Source organism: Anastrepha ludens, chromosome 6 (assembly GCF_028408465.1).
Source record: "Anastrepha ludens isolate Willacy chromosome 6, idAnaLude1.1, whole genome shotgun sequence".
NCBI lineage: Eukaryota > Metazoa > Arthropoda > Insecta > Diptera > Tephritidae > Anastrepha > Anastrepha ludens.
In genome coordinates, this window is record NC_071502.1 from 123,336,669 (window position 1) to 123,355,212 (window position 18,544).

Below are 18,544 nucleotides of genomic sequence, written 5' to 3' on the forward strand. Positions count from 1 at the left end.
TACGTTTTCTTGTGCCGCTCTGTGCGCACGATTATGTTCGGTGTTGACTATTTCTACCTGTTCGTCTTTGTTAGTGATGTCTGACACTATTCTTTTGCAATGCCAGAATTTGGTTGTCGGGAAAATTGAAACCAGCTCATGTTGAAATGCAGCTAAAGTTGTGAGTTCGCAATAAAACGCGTTTACAACATCGGGGTTCACAGCAAGTTTTAATGTTTCTATGAGATTAATTTTATCTGTAAATTGAATTAAGTGACGGGTTTTTTTGCCAAATAGAATAAGCCTTCGATGCAACGAATAACGTGATTCTTCCAAAGTTATCTGATTTCTATAACAATTTAGGGGGTTATCAGTTGTTTGTATAGTGTATGTAAGGGATACCTCACTGTGAATAGTGGCTATATCTGATTGCGTTTCGTCTTGGAGAGCGTTAAGCTCTTGCCTAGATAAGGCATATGCGACAAAGTTTTCTTTCCCTGGCTTGTAATGCAATTGGGCGTTATGTTGTTCAATAAACGCCTTCCACCTCTTGATTTTCGCATTCGTATTTTTCTCAGACACTGCGAACGTGAGAGGTTGATGATCTGTAAATATATGTAGCTCTCTTGTACCGTAAAGGTAATTCTGCAGTTTGCCGAGGGCCCATACAATCGCCAACAACTCTCTTTCGTTGGTAGCATAGTGAGTTTCGCACGTTTTTAGCGTTCGGGAGATCATGGTGATGGGTCTACCGCCTTGAGATAATACTGCTCCAATGCCATTTGCAGAAGCATCTGTAGTCAAGTCAAAAGGTCTTTTGAAATCAGGGTACATGAGCATAACATCTTCTGATGCTAGTATGTTTCTCAATCGGTTAAAAGCGTCGCGTTGAGATTCGTCAAATTGGACTGCTACTTTCCTAGACATGTGTTTGCTTACAGTGCCGTTTTCGCCTTTTAGTATATTAGTCAAGGGTCTTGCTATGGCTGCAAAGTCTTTGATAAACACCCTATAGTAGCTGGCTAGGCCTAGAAAAGATCTCAGAGAGTATAAATTTTTTGGTTCAATGTACTCTTGGATCGCCTTGACTTTTTCTGGGCCTGTTTTTGCTCCCTCGCTAGTAACAATGAAGCCTAGATATTCGACACTTTCTTTAAAAAATTTCGACTTTTCCTTGGAGATTCTCATGTTAGCATCGCAAAGTTGCTGAAGTAGGGGAGGGGGCCCAGTTGTGACGCGGGTTTTGAAAAAAATTAAAATTTTTTCCTCAGTTCCGCAAATTGAAAAATGAAGAAGTTTAACATTTAACTATTAACCAAACGCAACTTTTCTCCAAAGAAAGTATGTTTATTTGAGTTACTCAAAAAATTTTGGAACAAATTTTTTCAGGATAACTTTTTTTAGGACAAAAAAAAAGTGGCCCAGTTGTGACGCACCTCAAGAAATTTACTGGAAATGAGAAAATATGAAAGGAATGTCACACCAATTGTTGTGATTTAATGATTTATTTATTTTGAAGGCTTTCAATGGCAAAAATAATGAAAAATACAAAAGAAAATGTCCTTCAATGGCCATAAATGACAACGATTTTTATTCATCATCGTCATCTAAATATTCCTAGTCGTCGTCCACGTCACTTTCGCAGTGTTTGCAAGTGAAATAACTTGCCTGCATGTTGGCGCACTTCAAATGAACTGGACGCTTGCATACGTTGCAATTGATCGAGTTGGCAGCGGTCAATTTCAGCGGCAACAGCTTTAAGCAAATGATGCAAAAATCTGTTTCTTCATCAGATGGTGGTGATGTTGGTTTGACGCGCTTGGCCGCTCGTGATGGTGTTGCTCGCTTGGTGTTGTCCGGTGTTGCTCGCTTCGTTGTTGCCTTCTTCGGTGTTGGCTTTTGCGGTGTTGGCTTCTTCGCCCCTTTGGCTGCTTTTGCTGCTGCCTTTTCCTTCAAAAGAGCACGATTTTCAGGAGAGGTCAGTTCAGCACTTTGCATTGGCTTTCGTCCACGATTCGAAGGCTTTTTTGGAGCAGCAGCCTGAAGAGGACCAATCTCATCCAAAATCGATGAACTGCTGGTCACCAATGACATTAGAGATCGGGATCGTGAGGTAGAGTGTTCGGATGTTAGCACCTCTTCTCCGCGTCCTATATCCATAGTATTGTCCAAAACGATGCGTCGCTGGTCATCTTCGGTGATTCCAGCATCAAAAGCAACTTGTTCCTCATTTTGTGCAACAGCTTGAACAAAATCGGCGTCTGTGAAGATGTCGGGATTGAATGGAGCAATGCCCGTTGCAGCAAAGCCCGCCTTAATTATTTTTGGCGTTAAAGCCAAATCCAATGTAGCGCACACAAGCCCAGCAATGTGTCGAATTTCCAAAACCTGTTGAAAAAAAACACTAAAACTAGAACAACAATCATAACACAAATCATATTTTGTTTTCTTACCTTATTTGCATTGTTCTTTTGCCAAGCGGAACATTGTGACTTATAGTAAGTCTTCACTGGGCCAAATACGGACACATCCAGTGGCTGTAGACGGTGGCTGCAGTGAGGCGGGAAAGACAAGATATGGACACCGTTTGCAGCTGCAATGTCGAGAGCTTCCACCGACATGTGCGAAACGTGGTTGTCCATCAACAGCAGCACCGGATGATCCTTTGATGGTTTCAGGAACATGATGAAATGACGAATGTATAGGACAAACTCTGGCTGGCACATCCAGCCAGAATCATTCGCAAATCCAGCAGTACCAGGAGAAACATTGTCCAAAAAAGTTGATTGCATGTTCTTTCTTGGAAATAAAAAGAACGGCGGGACTGAATCGCCATTCGCACCAACAGTGAGAGCCATTGTCACCATGGTTCCTCGCTCGGCAGATTCTAGTTTTCCCACACGCCGCACACCTTTCATAGCGATGACTTTTCCAATTTTTGTTGGCACAGTGGAAAACCCACTTTCATCCATATTATAGATGGAAAAATTGTCAAAGTTGTGTACATCGATTAACCGAGACAAATTTGCGAAAAACTTGTCTACATTAGGTTTGCAGAAAGCTTTGACTCGGTTCATGGATGTTTGCTCCGGTGTTCTGAGCGTCAGTTCGCTATGCCGTTGCATGAAGAGTATGTACCACTTACGATGCGCTTTACAATCGTTATCCCATTCAGGTGGGTACCTAAGAGACAGCTTCCTTGCAAACTGGTACGCCAGCTCTTTCAATTCATTGATGCTCAAACCATAGTAGTGAGTGACACACTTCAGGATGTATCCAACGAGATCTTTTTCTTGAGCTGGAGAGAAAACCATGTTTGATGGAGTTCTTGTACCAACAACACGAATGAATTCCAACAAATCCTCATCTTTCACTTTCGAAATATCTTCAAAATTATCTTTCGTTTTCTGTACGTATCGCGATAAGGTCCTGTCGTTTATACCATGCTCTCTCGCACTTTTACGGATTGCATTTTCATCGATAATGCAAGATTTGATGGCTTGCAGTACCACATTATTATCGGTTTTCTTAGCCGCGGGAGATTTCTTTGGAGGAGGCATGGCTAAAAACGCAAAAAAAAAGCAAAACACGAATTAAATTGCAATTAAAATGCGTTTCGACAACTGTATCATGAAGAAACGCCGGGCAAGGAGCAACGCAATCAAAAACAAAACAGTCTGGAATGAAAAACTTTTCAGGACGCGAGGGATCGAGATCTTGCTCACGACCTTAGAAGTTTCTAGAACGCGGGGAATCGAGATCTTGTTCACGATAAAAGAATTTTTTAGAACGCGGGGAATCGAACTCACACACATAAAAACACTTACCAAAAAATGGACAGATACAATGTTCCAGCGCTTTTCGAAACACTTCGGTATACGGCACGAATCGGATATTTACTCAACCGCGGACAATTCTCAACTGAACTGAGTTCTCCCCGGCGCCTCAATTTATACCTGAGCGCGAGGTCCGAGCGCGAAGATTCCAGAAAGTTCCATTTCTCAAAAAGTTCTTCTCGATCGTTAATAATCGTGTTTTAACAATTAGATCCATTGAAATCAAGAGTTAGGTATAATTAATAATGACATTATTGAATTTTTATTCCTAATAACATAAATATTGTTGCTTAATCAGTGTTTTTACCAAATGGAACATTCCCGAACCTTCCCGATCGAGATCTTCCAGAATATTCTCGGACAAACTGGTCTCAATATGTAAATTTCCTTTCCTCTTTTTTTTAAACAACAACAAAAATTTAGGAATTCGGCAGTTCTATATGATCGTAGTGCAAAAAAAAGGTGCGTCATAACTGGGCCACCCGCTGAGTCACAACCGGGTCACGATGCTATTTTGTGTATGACAAGCAAGTTTTTTATAGACACCACATAATCACATAAATCCATATAGAATCACAAAATATACGGCAAATACAATATTTTGATGCATTACACTCGCCTTTTCACTGTTAATTTCACAAAATTTTGGTACTTTGAAAAAAATCAAAATAACTTTTTCGCACGATTTTCAACACGATGTTTGGTGCGTGTATACACAATGCGACTACTAACGTTGGTGTCTGCACAAAAACTGCTGAACGTCAAACGAACATGATTGGCAGGGCTCAAACTGTCATTTTCATACCGCATGTCAAAAATATTTAGCTGCGTCACAACTGGGCCTGCGTCACAACTGGGCCCCCTCCCCTATTATATCGATATGGCGGACGTGGTCTGCGGCATTTTCAGAGAAGATAATTACGTCATCCACATAGACATAACATATCTTTCCGATCTGTTCTCGCAAGATATCGTCGATTGCTCTTTGAAAAATGCTTCCCGCATTTTTTAGACCAAAGGGCAAACGACAGAATTCGTATTTTCCGCCATTTATAGAGAAGGATGTCTTTTCACGATCGTCCTCCGCTAGGTAAATCTGGTGGTATCCGGATTTAAGATCCAGTGTGGTAAAAAACTTAGCCTTTCCGAGGTTAGCTAAGATTACCTGGATACTCGGCATCGGATATCGGTCGGCGATGGTCTTCTCATTTAGTTTTCTAAAGTCAATGACCAGCCGTTTATTCTTATTTCCGTTGGAATCTATTCCTTTCTTATCAACAACCCAGACTGGGCTATTATACGCAGATCTTGATGGCCTTATGATGCCATCTTTCAACAGCTGTGCGACTTCGTTGTTTACAAAATCTGACACGCCTACTGGGTATGGATAGGGCTTTGAATATACCTCCTTATTGTCTACAGTCCGGATCCTGGCGACGACTGAAGTATTGTAAGGCAGTGCCTCGTTAGAGGTCGCGAATGCACTAATTCTCTTCAGTATCATTTTCTTGAATTCGCCTTTTACGGAATTTGGGACTACGATATCATCGACACGTGTAAAGTTCACGTTATCGCACGGATGGTGATTGAGTATTTCCGAAGTATTACCGTAGTTTATGCTGTTTTCCATCAGGTCAATAGTTACCCCCGCCTGCGTGAGCAGATCGAAGCCTATTATAGCATCAAAGGTGTCAAGGGTATCTAAAATGAAAAACGTGGCAACTTTCCCAAAAATTACTATTGAACATTTTTTTTGAATTTTACTGGACCCCTGAATGGAGTTCACAGTAAAAGGGGTGTCGACTGGTGTTACGTTTTTTAACTCCTTTACGGGTTTAATGTAACTTTTTGCCGCCCCGGTGTCGATAAGAATCTTTAATGTTTTGCCAGCCAATTGACGCTCGACGAACGGCAATCGGGAACGACCTCTAAAAAATTCAATAAATCGTTGTCCTCGGGTTCGCCACTTTCGTCATCTATTTCAGCACGCGCAGTTTCGGCCATTTCTTCGTATTCTTTCTCGTCTTGGGTAGGCGCTCGTTGCGTAATATTGTTAATCTTTTGGCGCCTATAGCCTGACGTGCGTTCTGAAGTGTTATGCCTTTTCCGAGCCCCGTCTTGTGTAGAATAGCCCTGTGGCTTTCCCCAATTGGTCTGTTGTCTTAACTTGGACATCGAAGGATCAACGTCCATGGGTTGAGCCTGATACTTTGATTGTGGCTCTTTGTCATTCGCTAGCGTTTTAGGGTCAGCTTGCTGTGCCCTGCTTTGGCCTTGATTTCCCACAAAATGTGGATTTCTTTCCTGGCCCCTGCCTTGTCTAGCTTGGTTACGATTGCCAAATCTAGTATTATCGCCGCTATGGTTTCTTTCTTCAATTACTTTAGCATAAGATGCAGCAAATGCGCTTCTTTCGATGCTATTTTCAGCCTTACGGGCCACTGCTAATGCAGATGGCAAATCCTTGGGCTTCGCTGGGATTACTAAAGATTTTAGGGGCCTCCTAAGTCCTGCCATGAAAGCGTGTAGTGCATCGTCTCTAATTTCTGCACAAAGAATGGACGCAGCTTGCTCGTCATGAGTCATTACTATTTTATTTGTGACCAGAGTGAGCTTCTTTTCTACCTCATCGTAATATTCCATTAAGTTTAGGTCACCCTGCCTAACCAGTTCTAGTTGCTGCCTAAGTACGCGCAAGGATGTTTTGTCTGCGTACGAGCAGTCGAGCCTAGCGCTAATGGCGTCAAAATTAAGCACTGTATTGTGCGACGTAAGGATGGCACGAGCTGGACCAGTTATTTTGTTTTTTAAAATGGCCACAGCCTCGTAATGCGCCTCGCTGCCTACGTATCTTTTGAAAATCTCATATGCGTCTATAGCCGCCTGTCGCCACGACACGTATTCCCCATGATTTCCATTGAAGCTAGGCACTGATTTTACAATGTCTAACTTCACCTCACATCCCTCACTAGGGTCAATTGTTACTCTCTGGTATGTTTCAACTTGTGGGGTCTCTATTCTTAACGCATTAACCTGACCTCTAACTGTTTCAAGTTCCGCTCGGAACTCGTCTTTTAGTCTCCTCTCTTGTTCGAGGAGCGCACTGTTTACCGCACCTTCTACTAACGCTTTTAGTAATGCCGGCTCCATTCCTAATTGACCGTTTCTTCCTGGCCTAAATCCTATTTCTTGCTCTTCGTCACTGTCGTACTCTATCTTTATATTTCTATAAGCCCAAGTCATGAGCAGCCAATGAAGCGAAAATATCAACTTGTTTCTCTTTTTTTTTTCAACAAAAAAACTGCACTTGCACGTCAATAATTTCGCGACTATACCGTAATGCTCACTTTCGCATTGCCAATTTATTCACAATTTTTTTATTTAAAATAGTTTTTCATCAATATTTTTCTAATTTTTACCGAACATTCACTTACATGTTCTTGTTTAGGGCCATGGTGTTCCTAACTTAATAGATATCGTAAGATTATCTAATTCCAGTTTTAACTCTGTTGGGCGCCAGTTATAAGTATTGGCTCACTTTCCCTCTGGAGCAGTGATGATGCCTTGGTCCAGCGGCGGGTGTTGCTGACACGTCTCAGCTACTTCTTGATTCTAATTAGCTTTAGGATGTTTAGGTTGGGGGACTTGACTTCGTCCCCTTTGTTGGACTATTGGCCTTGTGGCTCAACAGTGTAAATCAATACATCAAATATTAACGGCGGCGTGCCGGAGTAAAGTCAATCGTTCTTTATTAAACAATTGTCTGGACAAAACTGATTATAAGAATGGAATGAATAAAAGACTAAAGCTAAGTACATAAATGGAAATATGAATCTAAACCTAAATACATAATAAGTACATAAAGATCATGCCATGGGTTTGTGGTCTGTAAAACCGACTCAGCATATTTCCGATCAGAATTCCAACGCTTGCGACACAACGGAAACGGCTGGCCGTTGCTCCGACTCACATTATTTTGTTTATGTTGCATATGTGGTCGGGTTCAGCGACATTGTTTGCGCGCGGGTTGCTCGGTGAATTCATTGCGAGGGACGTTCGATGATTTGGCTGTTAACTTGTATGTGTGTAGAAAATATACAGTGTTGCTTTTTTCCGGTTTATTCGTATTGTGCGAGTAAAATCAAATCATGTAGCAAATATTTTCAAAATACCTATTTTTTTTTAATTAAACTCAGTTGAACAACAGGCTTAGATTCATTTTGGGTAAATTTTAATGCGTATTACAATTTTTATTTACTTTTTTAACTTGGCCAAAGCCGGTAATTTTCGCCACTAATTGGCCTTGCATTTTTGGCGCCTACTGTGAACTCGATCATTAACTAATAGAAGACTGGTGCTGAAAATTCGAGTTGCTGTAGTTGGAAAATGTATAGAGAATGAACCACTTTGCTACATCAGCGGCAAATCAAACTTGTAGGAGTGTAGATCAAAACTAAAGGGTTTCACTGAAGGCGAACGCCTTCACCCAACAAACCAAAAACCCCTTATGCGGTTGCGCATTAAGTGCAAATGTTTACATTTTTCTTTAATTTTATTCATGCCTCATAAAATATGCATGCTTTTGTTTTTGGAGTAGCCTTCAGTTGCTTAGCGCCAACCATTAGTCGCTGCCACTGAGCTTGTAAATTATGCTTTTTATTATGTAAACATATTTTTTCATAAGCTTGCGTGTACTCGTATAGGGGTTTTCAATAGGTGAGCTTCAACTTTTTTCCGATAGGGAGGGCGAACGACGCAATATTTTTTATTTTTCGCTTGTCATTTGTAAACTTCATTAGTATAGATTTCATCATAGAACGCTACACACTTCAGCAACGATTGCAAATCGTGCAAATTTTTTATGAAACTAATCGTTCTGACAACGGACAACCTAGCCGTTCTCCTATCGGAGGAGGACGTAGACATCGCACTGATACAGGAACCCAGAGTGCGGAGTACTGAGGTAAGCGGATTCTCTCTCAAAAACTACAACTTGTACTATAAGCGGACCCAGGGTAACCCCAGGGCATGTATTGTAGCAAAAAAACATCTAAATATATTTTTAATCCCATCCTACAGCTCATCGGATGTGACGGTCATCGAAATGGAGGCTACTGACGGCGTCAGGATCAAAATTGCCTCCATCTACATGGCACACGACCAACCAGCACCACCTGACGAGGCTCGTAGGCTTGTGCTTGACTGCAAAAACAGTATCCTGCTACTAGGATGCGACGCCAATGCGAGGCATTCCCTATGGGGGAGTACCGAAACGAATGATCGAGGTGAGTCCCTATATGAATTTATCATCAATACTAACCTAACAGTATGTAACAGGGGTAATACCCCGACTTTCACCTTTCCAAGCACGGAAAGCTTTAGAGGATGGGCGGAAGTAATAGATGTTACATTACTGTCTGAAAATACTTCAGTGAGGGTAGAAAATTGGAGAGTCTCAAGCAAAAAGTCCTTTTCGGACCACAGCTGGATCCTCTACCACCTGGATCTTGAGGTAGATCCACCCTTACCATATCGAAACCCACTTAGAACAAATTGGAAACGGTTCAAAAATGTAGTAGGGAATAGGATAGGAAGGATTCCGATCCATCAAATCACTCTCGCAGAAAACATTGAGAGTAGGGTCACAACATTGGAAAAGACATTCAGTAGGGCCTACAAAACGTCATGTCCAATTAAATATAGCAAAAAATCCTATCCTCCTTGGTGGAGCAATGAGCTCTCAAAATTAAGGGAAGAAGCCAGATCAAATTTCAATCTCAGCTACTCAACAGGTAATTGGCAGTTGTATAGAGAAAGTCGGAGACAATACAAGAAGGCAATCAGGGCCGCCAAGAAAGAGAGCTGGAGAGATTTCTGTTCTTCTATCGAATCTACCAGAGATTCTGCGAGACTTAGCCGTATTCTGTCCAAGGACCATTCAATGGCTTCTTGGGTCAAGAGGCCGGATGGCACTTGGACCTCTACGGCGGAAGAGTCTCTAGAACTTCTTTTAGATACACATTTTCCGGGATGTAGCACCCATGACAGTGATGCTGGGAGAATCCGGCGGAGCCGATATGACCCACAGCATCTTGTCGATGTAATAGTTACGAAAGAGAAGGTTGCATGGGCAATCAAATCATTCTCACCTTTCAAATCTCCAGGCCCTGATGGGATCTTTCCTAAGATGTTACAGGAAACTCTTGATAGTATTCTACCATGGCTAATGGAAATTTTCAAAGCGTGTCTAAATCTAGGTTATATTCCAAACAGCTGGAAACTTGTTAGGGTCGTCTTCATACCAAAGGTAGGCAGAAGAGGACATGAATCAGCGAAGGACTTTAGGCCGATCAGTTTGTCGTCCTTCCTTGTTAAAACTTTGGAACGGCTTTTAGATATGCACATTAGAAGTTCGCTGGAGAGCTTTAGCATATCAACTGCACAACATGCTTACCTCAAAGGCAAATCGACGGAGACAGCGCTTCACGAGGTAATCCGAACAATAGAGGGGTCTCTAGTAAACAAACAGTATACGATGGCAGCTTTTCTTGACATAGAGGGCGCATTTAATAACGTTAGCACGAATGCTATCCAACGGGCGTTAATAGACTTAGGGGTGGAAAATTGTATCACCAATTGGATCATCTCTATGCTAGAAACCAGGATCATTAGAGCTAATATGGGTAACATCAACATAACTAAGAGAGTCCACAGGGGTACTCCACAGGGGGGAGTACTATCTCCACTTCTTTGGTTATGTGTGATTAGCAAAATCCTAATAAAACTTAATAGAGGAGGGATAAAAGCGGTGGCGTACGCTGATGATGTGGTGCTAATGGCGTCAGGACTGTGTCCTAATACGATCAGTGGGATCATTCAAAGGGCGTTAGGCGAGCTTAATTCTTGGGCAACAGGCTGTGGCTTAAGTTTAAACCCGCGTAAAACAGAACTCATGCTCTTTACCACCAGATACAAGGTACCAAGCTTTACCCTACCAAATATTAATGGACAAACCCTCTCACTTTCACCCAGTGCAAAGTACTTAGGGGTAATTTTGGACTCCAAACTTAGCTGGAAATTAAACGTCGAAGAACGGGTAAGGAAAGCTGAAATTGCTCTATATGCCTGTAAACGTATGCTTGGAAGAAGATGGGGTCTTCAACCTAAGCATACATTATGGTTGTACAAGGCGGTTATACGACCAATTTTATCGTATGGTTCGGTAGTTTGGTGGAAAGCTCTAGGGAGAGATTACAACATCAAATTACTCGGCAGAATACAAAGATCAGCCTGTGCAATAACGGTCGGCGCAATCAGATCATGTCCTAGGGAGGCTCTGAACGCACTGACACACGTTATTCCAATAGACCTACATATTAAGAAGACGGCAACCATGAGTGCGTTTAGGTTAAACGAAGCGGGCCGCTGGAAAGAAAACACTTATGGTCATGCCAGTCTACTATTGCGGCAAACTCAGTTAACCTCGGTGAGGACTGACTACATCGTCCCGACGGTAACATTCAATAGGAATTTTGCCACTCTCTTTCCATCTAAGGAAGAGTGGAATAAGGGATTCTCATTAAACAACTTCGACACTACAGTCTATACAGATGGTTCTAAAATGGATTGTGGTGTTGGAGCTGGTATATATTCTCATAGACTTAAGATTGAAAAATCTGTGCGCCTCCCCAATACCTGCAGTGTCTTCCAGGCGGAAGTACTGGCAATTGGGGAAGCTTGTAGGCTACTAATCACAGACTTCTCTTTTAAGAGCAATATCGCTATTCTCTCGGATAGCCAAGCTGCAATCCAGGCACTGGATTCAGCGACTACAACCTCAATGGTGGTGGAACAAAGTAGGAATAGCCTTTCCACCTTGAGCGAAAAACATAATGTTACCTTAATCTGGGTCCCAGGACATCGGAATATTGAAGGTAACGAAAAAGCAGATGAACTGGCAAGAGGGGGATCTGCCATGAATAACGCTCTTGCAGAACCGGTATTCACACCATTAGGCGCAGTCAAGAGTACAATTTCCCTAAAATACCTCCGAATGGCGGAGTGTAGATGGAGGGGCCAGACGAAATGCAAAATCAGCAGAACGTTATGGCCCACCTACAACCTTAAACAATCATCAATATTGTTAAACATGAAACGACGGGATGCCTGGAGACTAACGGCAGTCATAACTGGCTTTTGGTCTGTCGGAGAACAGGCAGCCAAAATGGGCATCCCTCACAACACATACTGTCACAGTTGCAAACAACCGGAGAAAAAGGAAACAATCTTCCATTTCCTCTGTGAATGCCCTGCCCTATGGAAGGACAGAATGTTAACCCTGGGCAAACCGCTGTTCGAGGAGCTCGAACAACTGTCTGGCTTAGATGTCAACAACCTAATAAGGTTCCTGAACCGCACAGACTGGGTATAGTCATGCCGTAAATAACAAGTTGGTAAAGAGGATGTGGCAACAAAATGGTGCGGAAGCGCTAGTTGGATTCAGGATGAATCTCCACTCTAACCAACCAACCAATCGTTCTGTTGCTGCTACTTTAAGAGCATTACGGCCATTTTACGGTCCATTTAACAAGCCGTCCCGTTTTGGGGTTATGTGAAGTCATTGGTCTACAGTAACAAGCCGGCGACGATTTGTGAGCTCAGAGACAATATTGGACGCGAAATTGCTGGAACTTCGGCCGATTTATGCAAAAGAGTGGTCGAAAATTGGGTTCAACGATTGGACTTCGTAAAACGCGCACGCGGTGGTCATGCAAAAGAAATCGAATTTCATACTTAAATGTATATGTTCAAACTCGATAATAAAAAAAAATTAGTTAAAAAAGTCAAACCGTTTGTGTATAAATAATAAAATTTTTTGCGCGTTTTTGGTTTATATTTGCTGCATTTTTATCGCTCTTAGAAATGTGCAAATACATAGATAAATACCTCCATACATACACATATTTCTCACTTTAAGCAGACATGGCCAGTAAGAAACATTTCATCATACACCTACACATATACATGGCCAAGGGGAGATCAAAGAAATCACTGCGCCAATATGGGCAGCACAAAGGACCGTTGCATTTTCCCAGAAATTTTCAACCCGTATTTCTCGTGCCCTGACAAAGCAATTCATGTTTTTAAGGGCTCCTTATCAACACTGTTCACGTGTTGGTCTAGCAAAGTAATTGGCGCTTGTATGTAAGCGGGTATGTTCTGCTCGAATATTCTATTTACTTAAGCAGCATGACCGGCTGCAGGTAGATTGAGTGTGTGTGTGAGTGAGAATGAGTTACGGCACAAGCTGACCGTTCATGCTTCTGTTTGCATCTTTGTCCAGACGATAGCGTTGGCTTAAGCTCCCGAATTCGCCTGTGAAGCGTAAATTCACATGTAAGTGCATCTACGACCCTCTGTAAATATTACACTTTTTCGATCTCGCTTCATATTCTGGGCATACAGCTGCGAATATAAAAATGTGGTTATGAAGTAAAATAGATTTGTAACTGCGAATGTTTTGATATTTTTAGTTAAAAGAATTCGTTTTGAAATAGTTTTGTGCATTATTTTAAATAGATCTTTGATGGGCTATTAATTGGGTATTTTACATTTTAAATATTTTGAGTTTTTAATAGAACATTTTTAGCAATTATGTAAATTTGCCTATGTTACCATAGAATCAAATTCGTCCATTGTGATACCATACAGTAGAAAACAGAGAGAGAAGAACAGAAACGGAGAAAAAAAAGAGGTTGTCTGTAAAGTCGGTTTACTGACGATAGTTTAACGTGATAACGTCATAAGAAAATACTGATTGAATGGTTGCATTTTTCAAAAGAAAATTTTAATTTTATTTGTTTGATAGATATTTTGTATGGATATAGAGAATGAGTTAACATTAACATAACATAATATACTTTAACATAACATAACATAATATAACACAACATAACACAACATAACACAACATAACACAACATAACATAACATAACATAACATAACATAACATAACATAACATAACATAACATAACATAACATAACATAACATAACATAACATAACATAACATAACATAACATAACATAACATAACATAACATAACATAACATAACATAACATAACATAACATAACATAACATAACATAACATAACATAACATAACATAAAATAACATAACATAACATAACATAACATAACATAACATAACATAACATAACATAACATAACATAATATAACATAACAAATTACCCCGTATTAAAGCACTTATAAACAGCTTTCATTTGATACCCATATTGTACATACACGTCCGAAGGTTACCCGGGTCCACGTTTTGACCTATATCTTGAGACCCTATCTACCAATAGGTATTCAAACTATACGGAAATCATCTTCAATACCTACTTAACAATGTGTGTAAGTTTGGTTTAATTCGGTTCAAAGACACGGCGGGTCCACGTTTTGGCATATATTTCGAGACCCTAGTCATCAATAGGTATGAAAATTACCCCGTATTAAAGCACTTATCAACAGCTTTCATTTGATATCCATATTGTACAAACACATTCTAGGGTCCACGTTTTGGTCTCTATCTCGAGACCCTAGTCACGGAGCGGATGGAAATACTCTGAACTAAAGCATTCACCAACAGCTTCCATTTGATACCCATATTGTACATACACATCCGAAGGTTACCCGGGTCCACGTTTTGACCTATATCTCGAGACCCTGTCTACCAATAGGTATCCAAACTATACGGAAACCATCTTCAATACCTCCTTAACAATGTGTGTAAGTTTGGTTTAATTCGGTGCAAAGACACGGCGGGTCCACGTTTTGGCATATATTTCCAGACCCTAGTCATCAATAGGTATGAAAATTACCCCGTATTAAAGCACTTATCAACAGCTTTCATTTGATACCCATATTGTACATACACAGCCAAAGGTTACCCGGGTCCACGTTTTGACCTATATCTCGAGACCCCAGTCACGGAGCGGCATGAAAAATACTCTGTACTAAAGCATTCACCAACAGTTTCAATTTGATATCCATATTGTACAAACACGTTTTGGTCTCTATCTCGAGACCCTAGTTACGGAGCGGCATGAAAAATACTCTGGACTAAAGCATTCACCAACAGCTTCCATTTGATACCCATATTATACATACACATCCGAAGGTTACCCGGGTCCACGTTTTGACCTATATCTCGAGCCCTATTTCCAAAATAAAATATAATCCATGTTACTCGTGGAGGATGTAGCTTTCGAATGGTGAAAGAATTTGCAGTTCATTCAATGCAATGAGCAAGGTAACTACATATGAGCAAGGTAACGACACATTTTTTCGTGCGTGCAGCCTGTTAAATCGAATTATAAGACGTTATCACGTCAAAAGAAAGAGGAGGCTTAGCTAAGAGTAGGAGGACGACCTATCGGTGGCTAATTACGATTCCGTTAATCTCTTCGCGCGTTCATCAGGTGTGCGATATTTACATCTGCTATACCCCCATGTGTGGCAAACAAGTGAGAGCAAAGGAGTCTTGGCTTGAAGCAATCCCAAGTCTCACCGCATGGATACCTAATGGACAATGCCCGGTTAGGATGCCCACGAAATTAGAGAGCTGTGGCTTTGTTATATATATAGAATATATATATATATTAGGGTGTCCCAGGCTACAAGGGGGAATTTTTTTTTTCGGAATTTCAATACGCATACCCTTTATTTTTTTCCATTTGACTCTAAAAACTTAAATATAAAATATTATTGAGATCGGATGTCATTAACCCGTGCCGACTGGATGTCAAACTTTAAGTTTAAAAGTTAGTATGAAAGCTATAGGCTCACAATAGAGAAAAGTTTAATTGAATTTTTAGATTAATTAAATAAATAAAAATAAAACACATATTTCGTATTTATTTTCTTTTTATTATAAAAGGGACATCAATCGTCGAATTTTATTTTCAAAGTTTGCTTTTTACAGTCGGCATATACCTGTCTGTGTTCTTGTACGCAACGTAATAAAAATTGTTTTTGTTCCTCTTGAACAGTGATCAAACCATGGAAGTCTTGCATTAACTTAACCGCTCTTTCTGCCGTATCATCAACTGCTTTCAGTCCTAGCAGCTTCTTTTTAGCCTGTAGAAACGAATCATCATTTGACCAAGAAGAGGGGCACTTGTTCAGAAAACTGTCGGCAATCTGGACGATTAAACAGGAACTTGCTTTTAACAGAGACGAAGTCATCAATGTTTCTCTATGAAATTAAAACAGATAGATCAGTTATCAATTATACCTATTAGCAAACTTAGTCATAGAACAACAAATCCAAGCTTAATTAACGTACCAAAAAGTGGGCCACAGAGTTCTTCTTTGGATGCAATGTAACGTTTATTGTGGGCTGTTGGGTGTTCTCTAGTTAAGTTAGCAATCATTTTTACTTTAGTTTTTAGATTGACATCATCATCAAATAAAGCCAGAATAGATACTTCATCTGTCAAATACCACAAATGCTGCCAAAACTTCTGCAAAGCTGCTTTTGAAATGCTTTTGTCTATTGTTTCGTAATTTTTCATGGCCTTCAAAAAACACAAATCCTGATACGGCGCCTTTACTGCTAAAATACATTGGAGCCAGGGTTTTACGTAGGATGTCACGATGAACAGACATACGTCCAACAGAGCTGCCTTACCCTTCTTTGAAGTTCTGAATTGAGAGCTAAGTAACTATATTTTTAATGAATAAATGGCTCTCGCCATCCATCGAGCCTGGTGCATAGCACCTGGAGGCCGAATTTTATATTTCTTCTCTGAATCCCCGCCAAGAAATATAATTGAAAGCTCAATTAATTCGCGATAGTCATCTCTAACGATTTCTTTGGTTAATTCAGTTTTGTAGAATTCTAGCAGCTTATCAATTTCCGAAACATTAAAACAAGATAGCTTTTCTGTACAGCTTTGTTTTTTCTCGGGATCGATATTTTTCCAGTTTTCTCGGAATTTCTTGAATAGTGGGATGTCTGGGCTTGTAGTTACTTGACTGATTTTCGCTTCAAACACGCCTTTAAGTACTAATACGTAAACGTGATGACGGCAAGCAAAAATAAGCACTTCTCTACACAGTTTTTGTTCGAGAAGTATACATGTTCCATTTATACGGCCTGTGTTAGAAGCAGTAGTATCACAACAGAGAATCTGCGCTTTGTCTTCAAGGTTCCAGTTCGTAATAGCATCCCAAACTGCGTCTGCCTGTTCCCTTTCTGTCGAACTATCCAATTTAGGAGCAGCAATAATTAATTATAATTTGTTCTTTATTATCGTACGTAATAACTACCGGTAGGCGTTCTTCTTTACTTTTACGTGAATCTAGAACAGTTTTCCGTCCCAGTGGACAGTTACCGTGTCCGGGACCTTGTTTTGAAAATCAATTTTTATAGCTTCAGCCCGTTCTTTTCGAATTTCCGTACGAACTCTATGGATGGAGGACTTGCTTGTAGGGAATTCATCCGTATTGTGCCCCAGAGCCTCAATAGTAGCTTCAATTATAAAAACAGAATCCCTCACACTTAACTGACACCTGTCTAATGCGGCCACTAACTTGGGAGTTATGATATTTTTTCGTATAGAACTTTTATCGGGCCTCCTCGGCTTCTCTTGCGCTGGGCCTATTTTCTTCTAATTCAATTATTTCAGAATCAGAAGATGACTTTTCTAGTGGTGGTTCGCAAGATGATGTTGATGGTGCTAAGGATGCAAAATTTTTAGCACGTCGCTTTTCCTCCTCGATGATTCTAAGGCGCGTCCTTTCCTCTTTTTTTGTTAGTTTTTTGTCCACTCCGGCTAAGTGACCGGGCCGACCTGGTTCTCTTAGGCGCTGCAAGAAGATCTTATCTTCATTTATTTTAATCGATTGAAGAGCATTGGCATGTGCGATGTCAAACAAATTGTTTAAGTTTGAAACAAACTCCTGTCAAACTTCCCAATAAATAATACACTCACGAATTGTGAGATTTGCACTTTCATTGACACTTAAGTTCTCTTCACGAATATTATAGAACAAAACTGCCAGTACTTGCCCGTTAGAGGGAAGTTTACAACCGGTAATTTGATGTTTTACGTCCCCTATTAAAAATATCTCCTTTTTGGAACTTCGTAACTTCACTGACATGTTGACTACACGAAAAAAACGCGATTACTAATAAAACAAACAAGTAATTACACGCAATCAATCCGACACTTCGTGCTCGCCGTACTATACAAGTACCGTTAGGTTTCCGCGCAACTCGGCACGGGTTGCCTTGATTCTAAATAGACGAAACTTTATTTTTAGATGTTTTGAGACCATTCAAACAAAATGAGAGGGTATGCGTTAAAAAAAAACACTTTAATTTTTTTGGGACACCCTAATATATATATATATATATATAATTTTACTCGGAATATTTATTCGATTTTTTTTATAATTTTATAATCAGAATTTTAATATATATTTGAAGTCTGCAGTTTTATAGTACATTCAAGAGGGGTTGAATTTTTAAATTGTTTTTTGCTCGGCAGTCTTGCGCGTTTCCTCCATTTAACAGTTTAAGCCATTCTGTAAATATATCCAGATTATTCTAATCGTAGCTGTTCCTATTTTTCGCACACTCGCTTTGAAGTGTCTATTAAAAATCATTTTCGTAAAACGCCTTATATGTGATAGAAAAGAACTGATTAATTCGAAATT

General features: G+C 40.3%; 1 protein-coding gene across 1 annotated transcript; it reads right to left on the reverse strand.

Moving 5' to 3' along the window:
* Positions 1-1,544: 1,544 nt before the first annotated feature.
* Positions 1,545-5,563, reverse strand: LOC128867284 (uncharacterized). Its single transcript, XM_054108394.1, has 4 exons — positions 5,554-5,563; positions 4,989-5,486; positions 2,433-3,541; positions 1,545-2,367 (listed from the first exon to the last, which is right to left on the reverse strand). Exons 1-4 carry the CDS (start codon positions 5,561-5,563, stop codon positions 1,597-1,599), a joined length of 2,388 nt encoding a protein of 795 aa, XP_053964369.1. The 3' UTR covers positions 1,545-1,596.
* Positions 5,564-18,544: the final 12,981 nt, after the last annotated feature.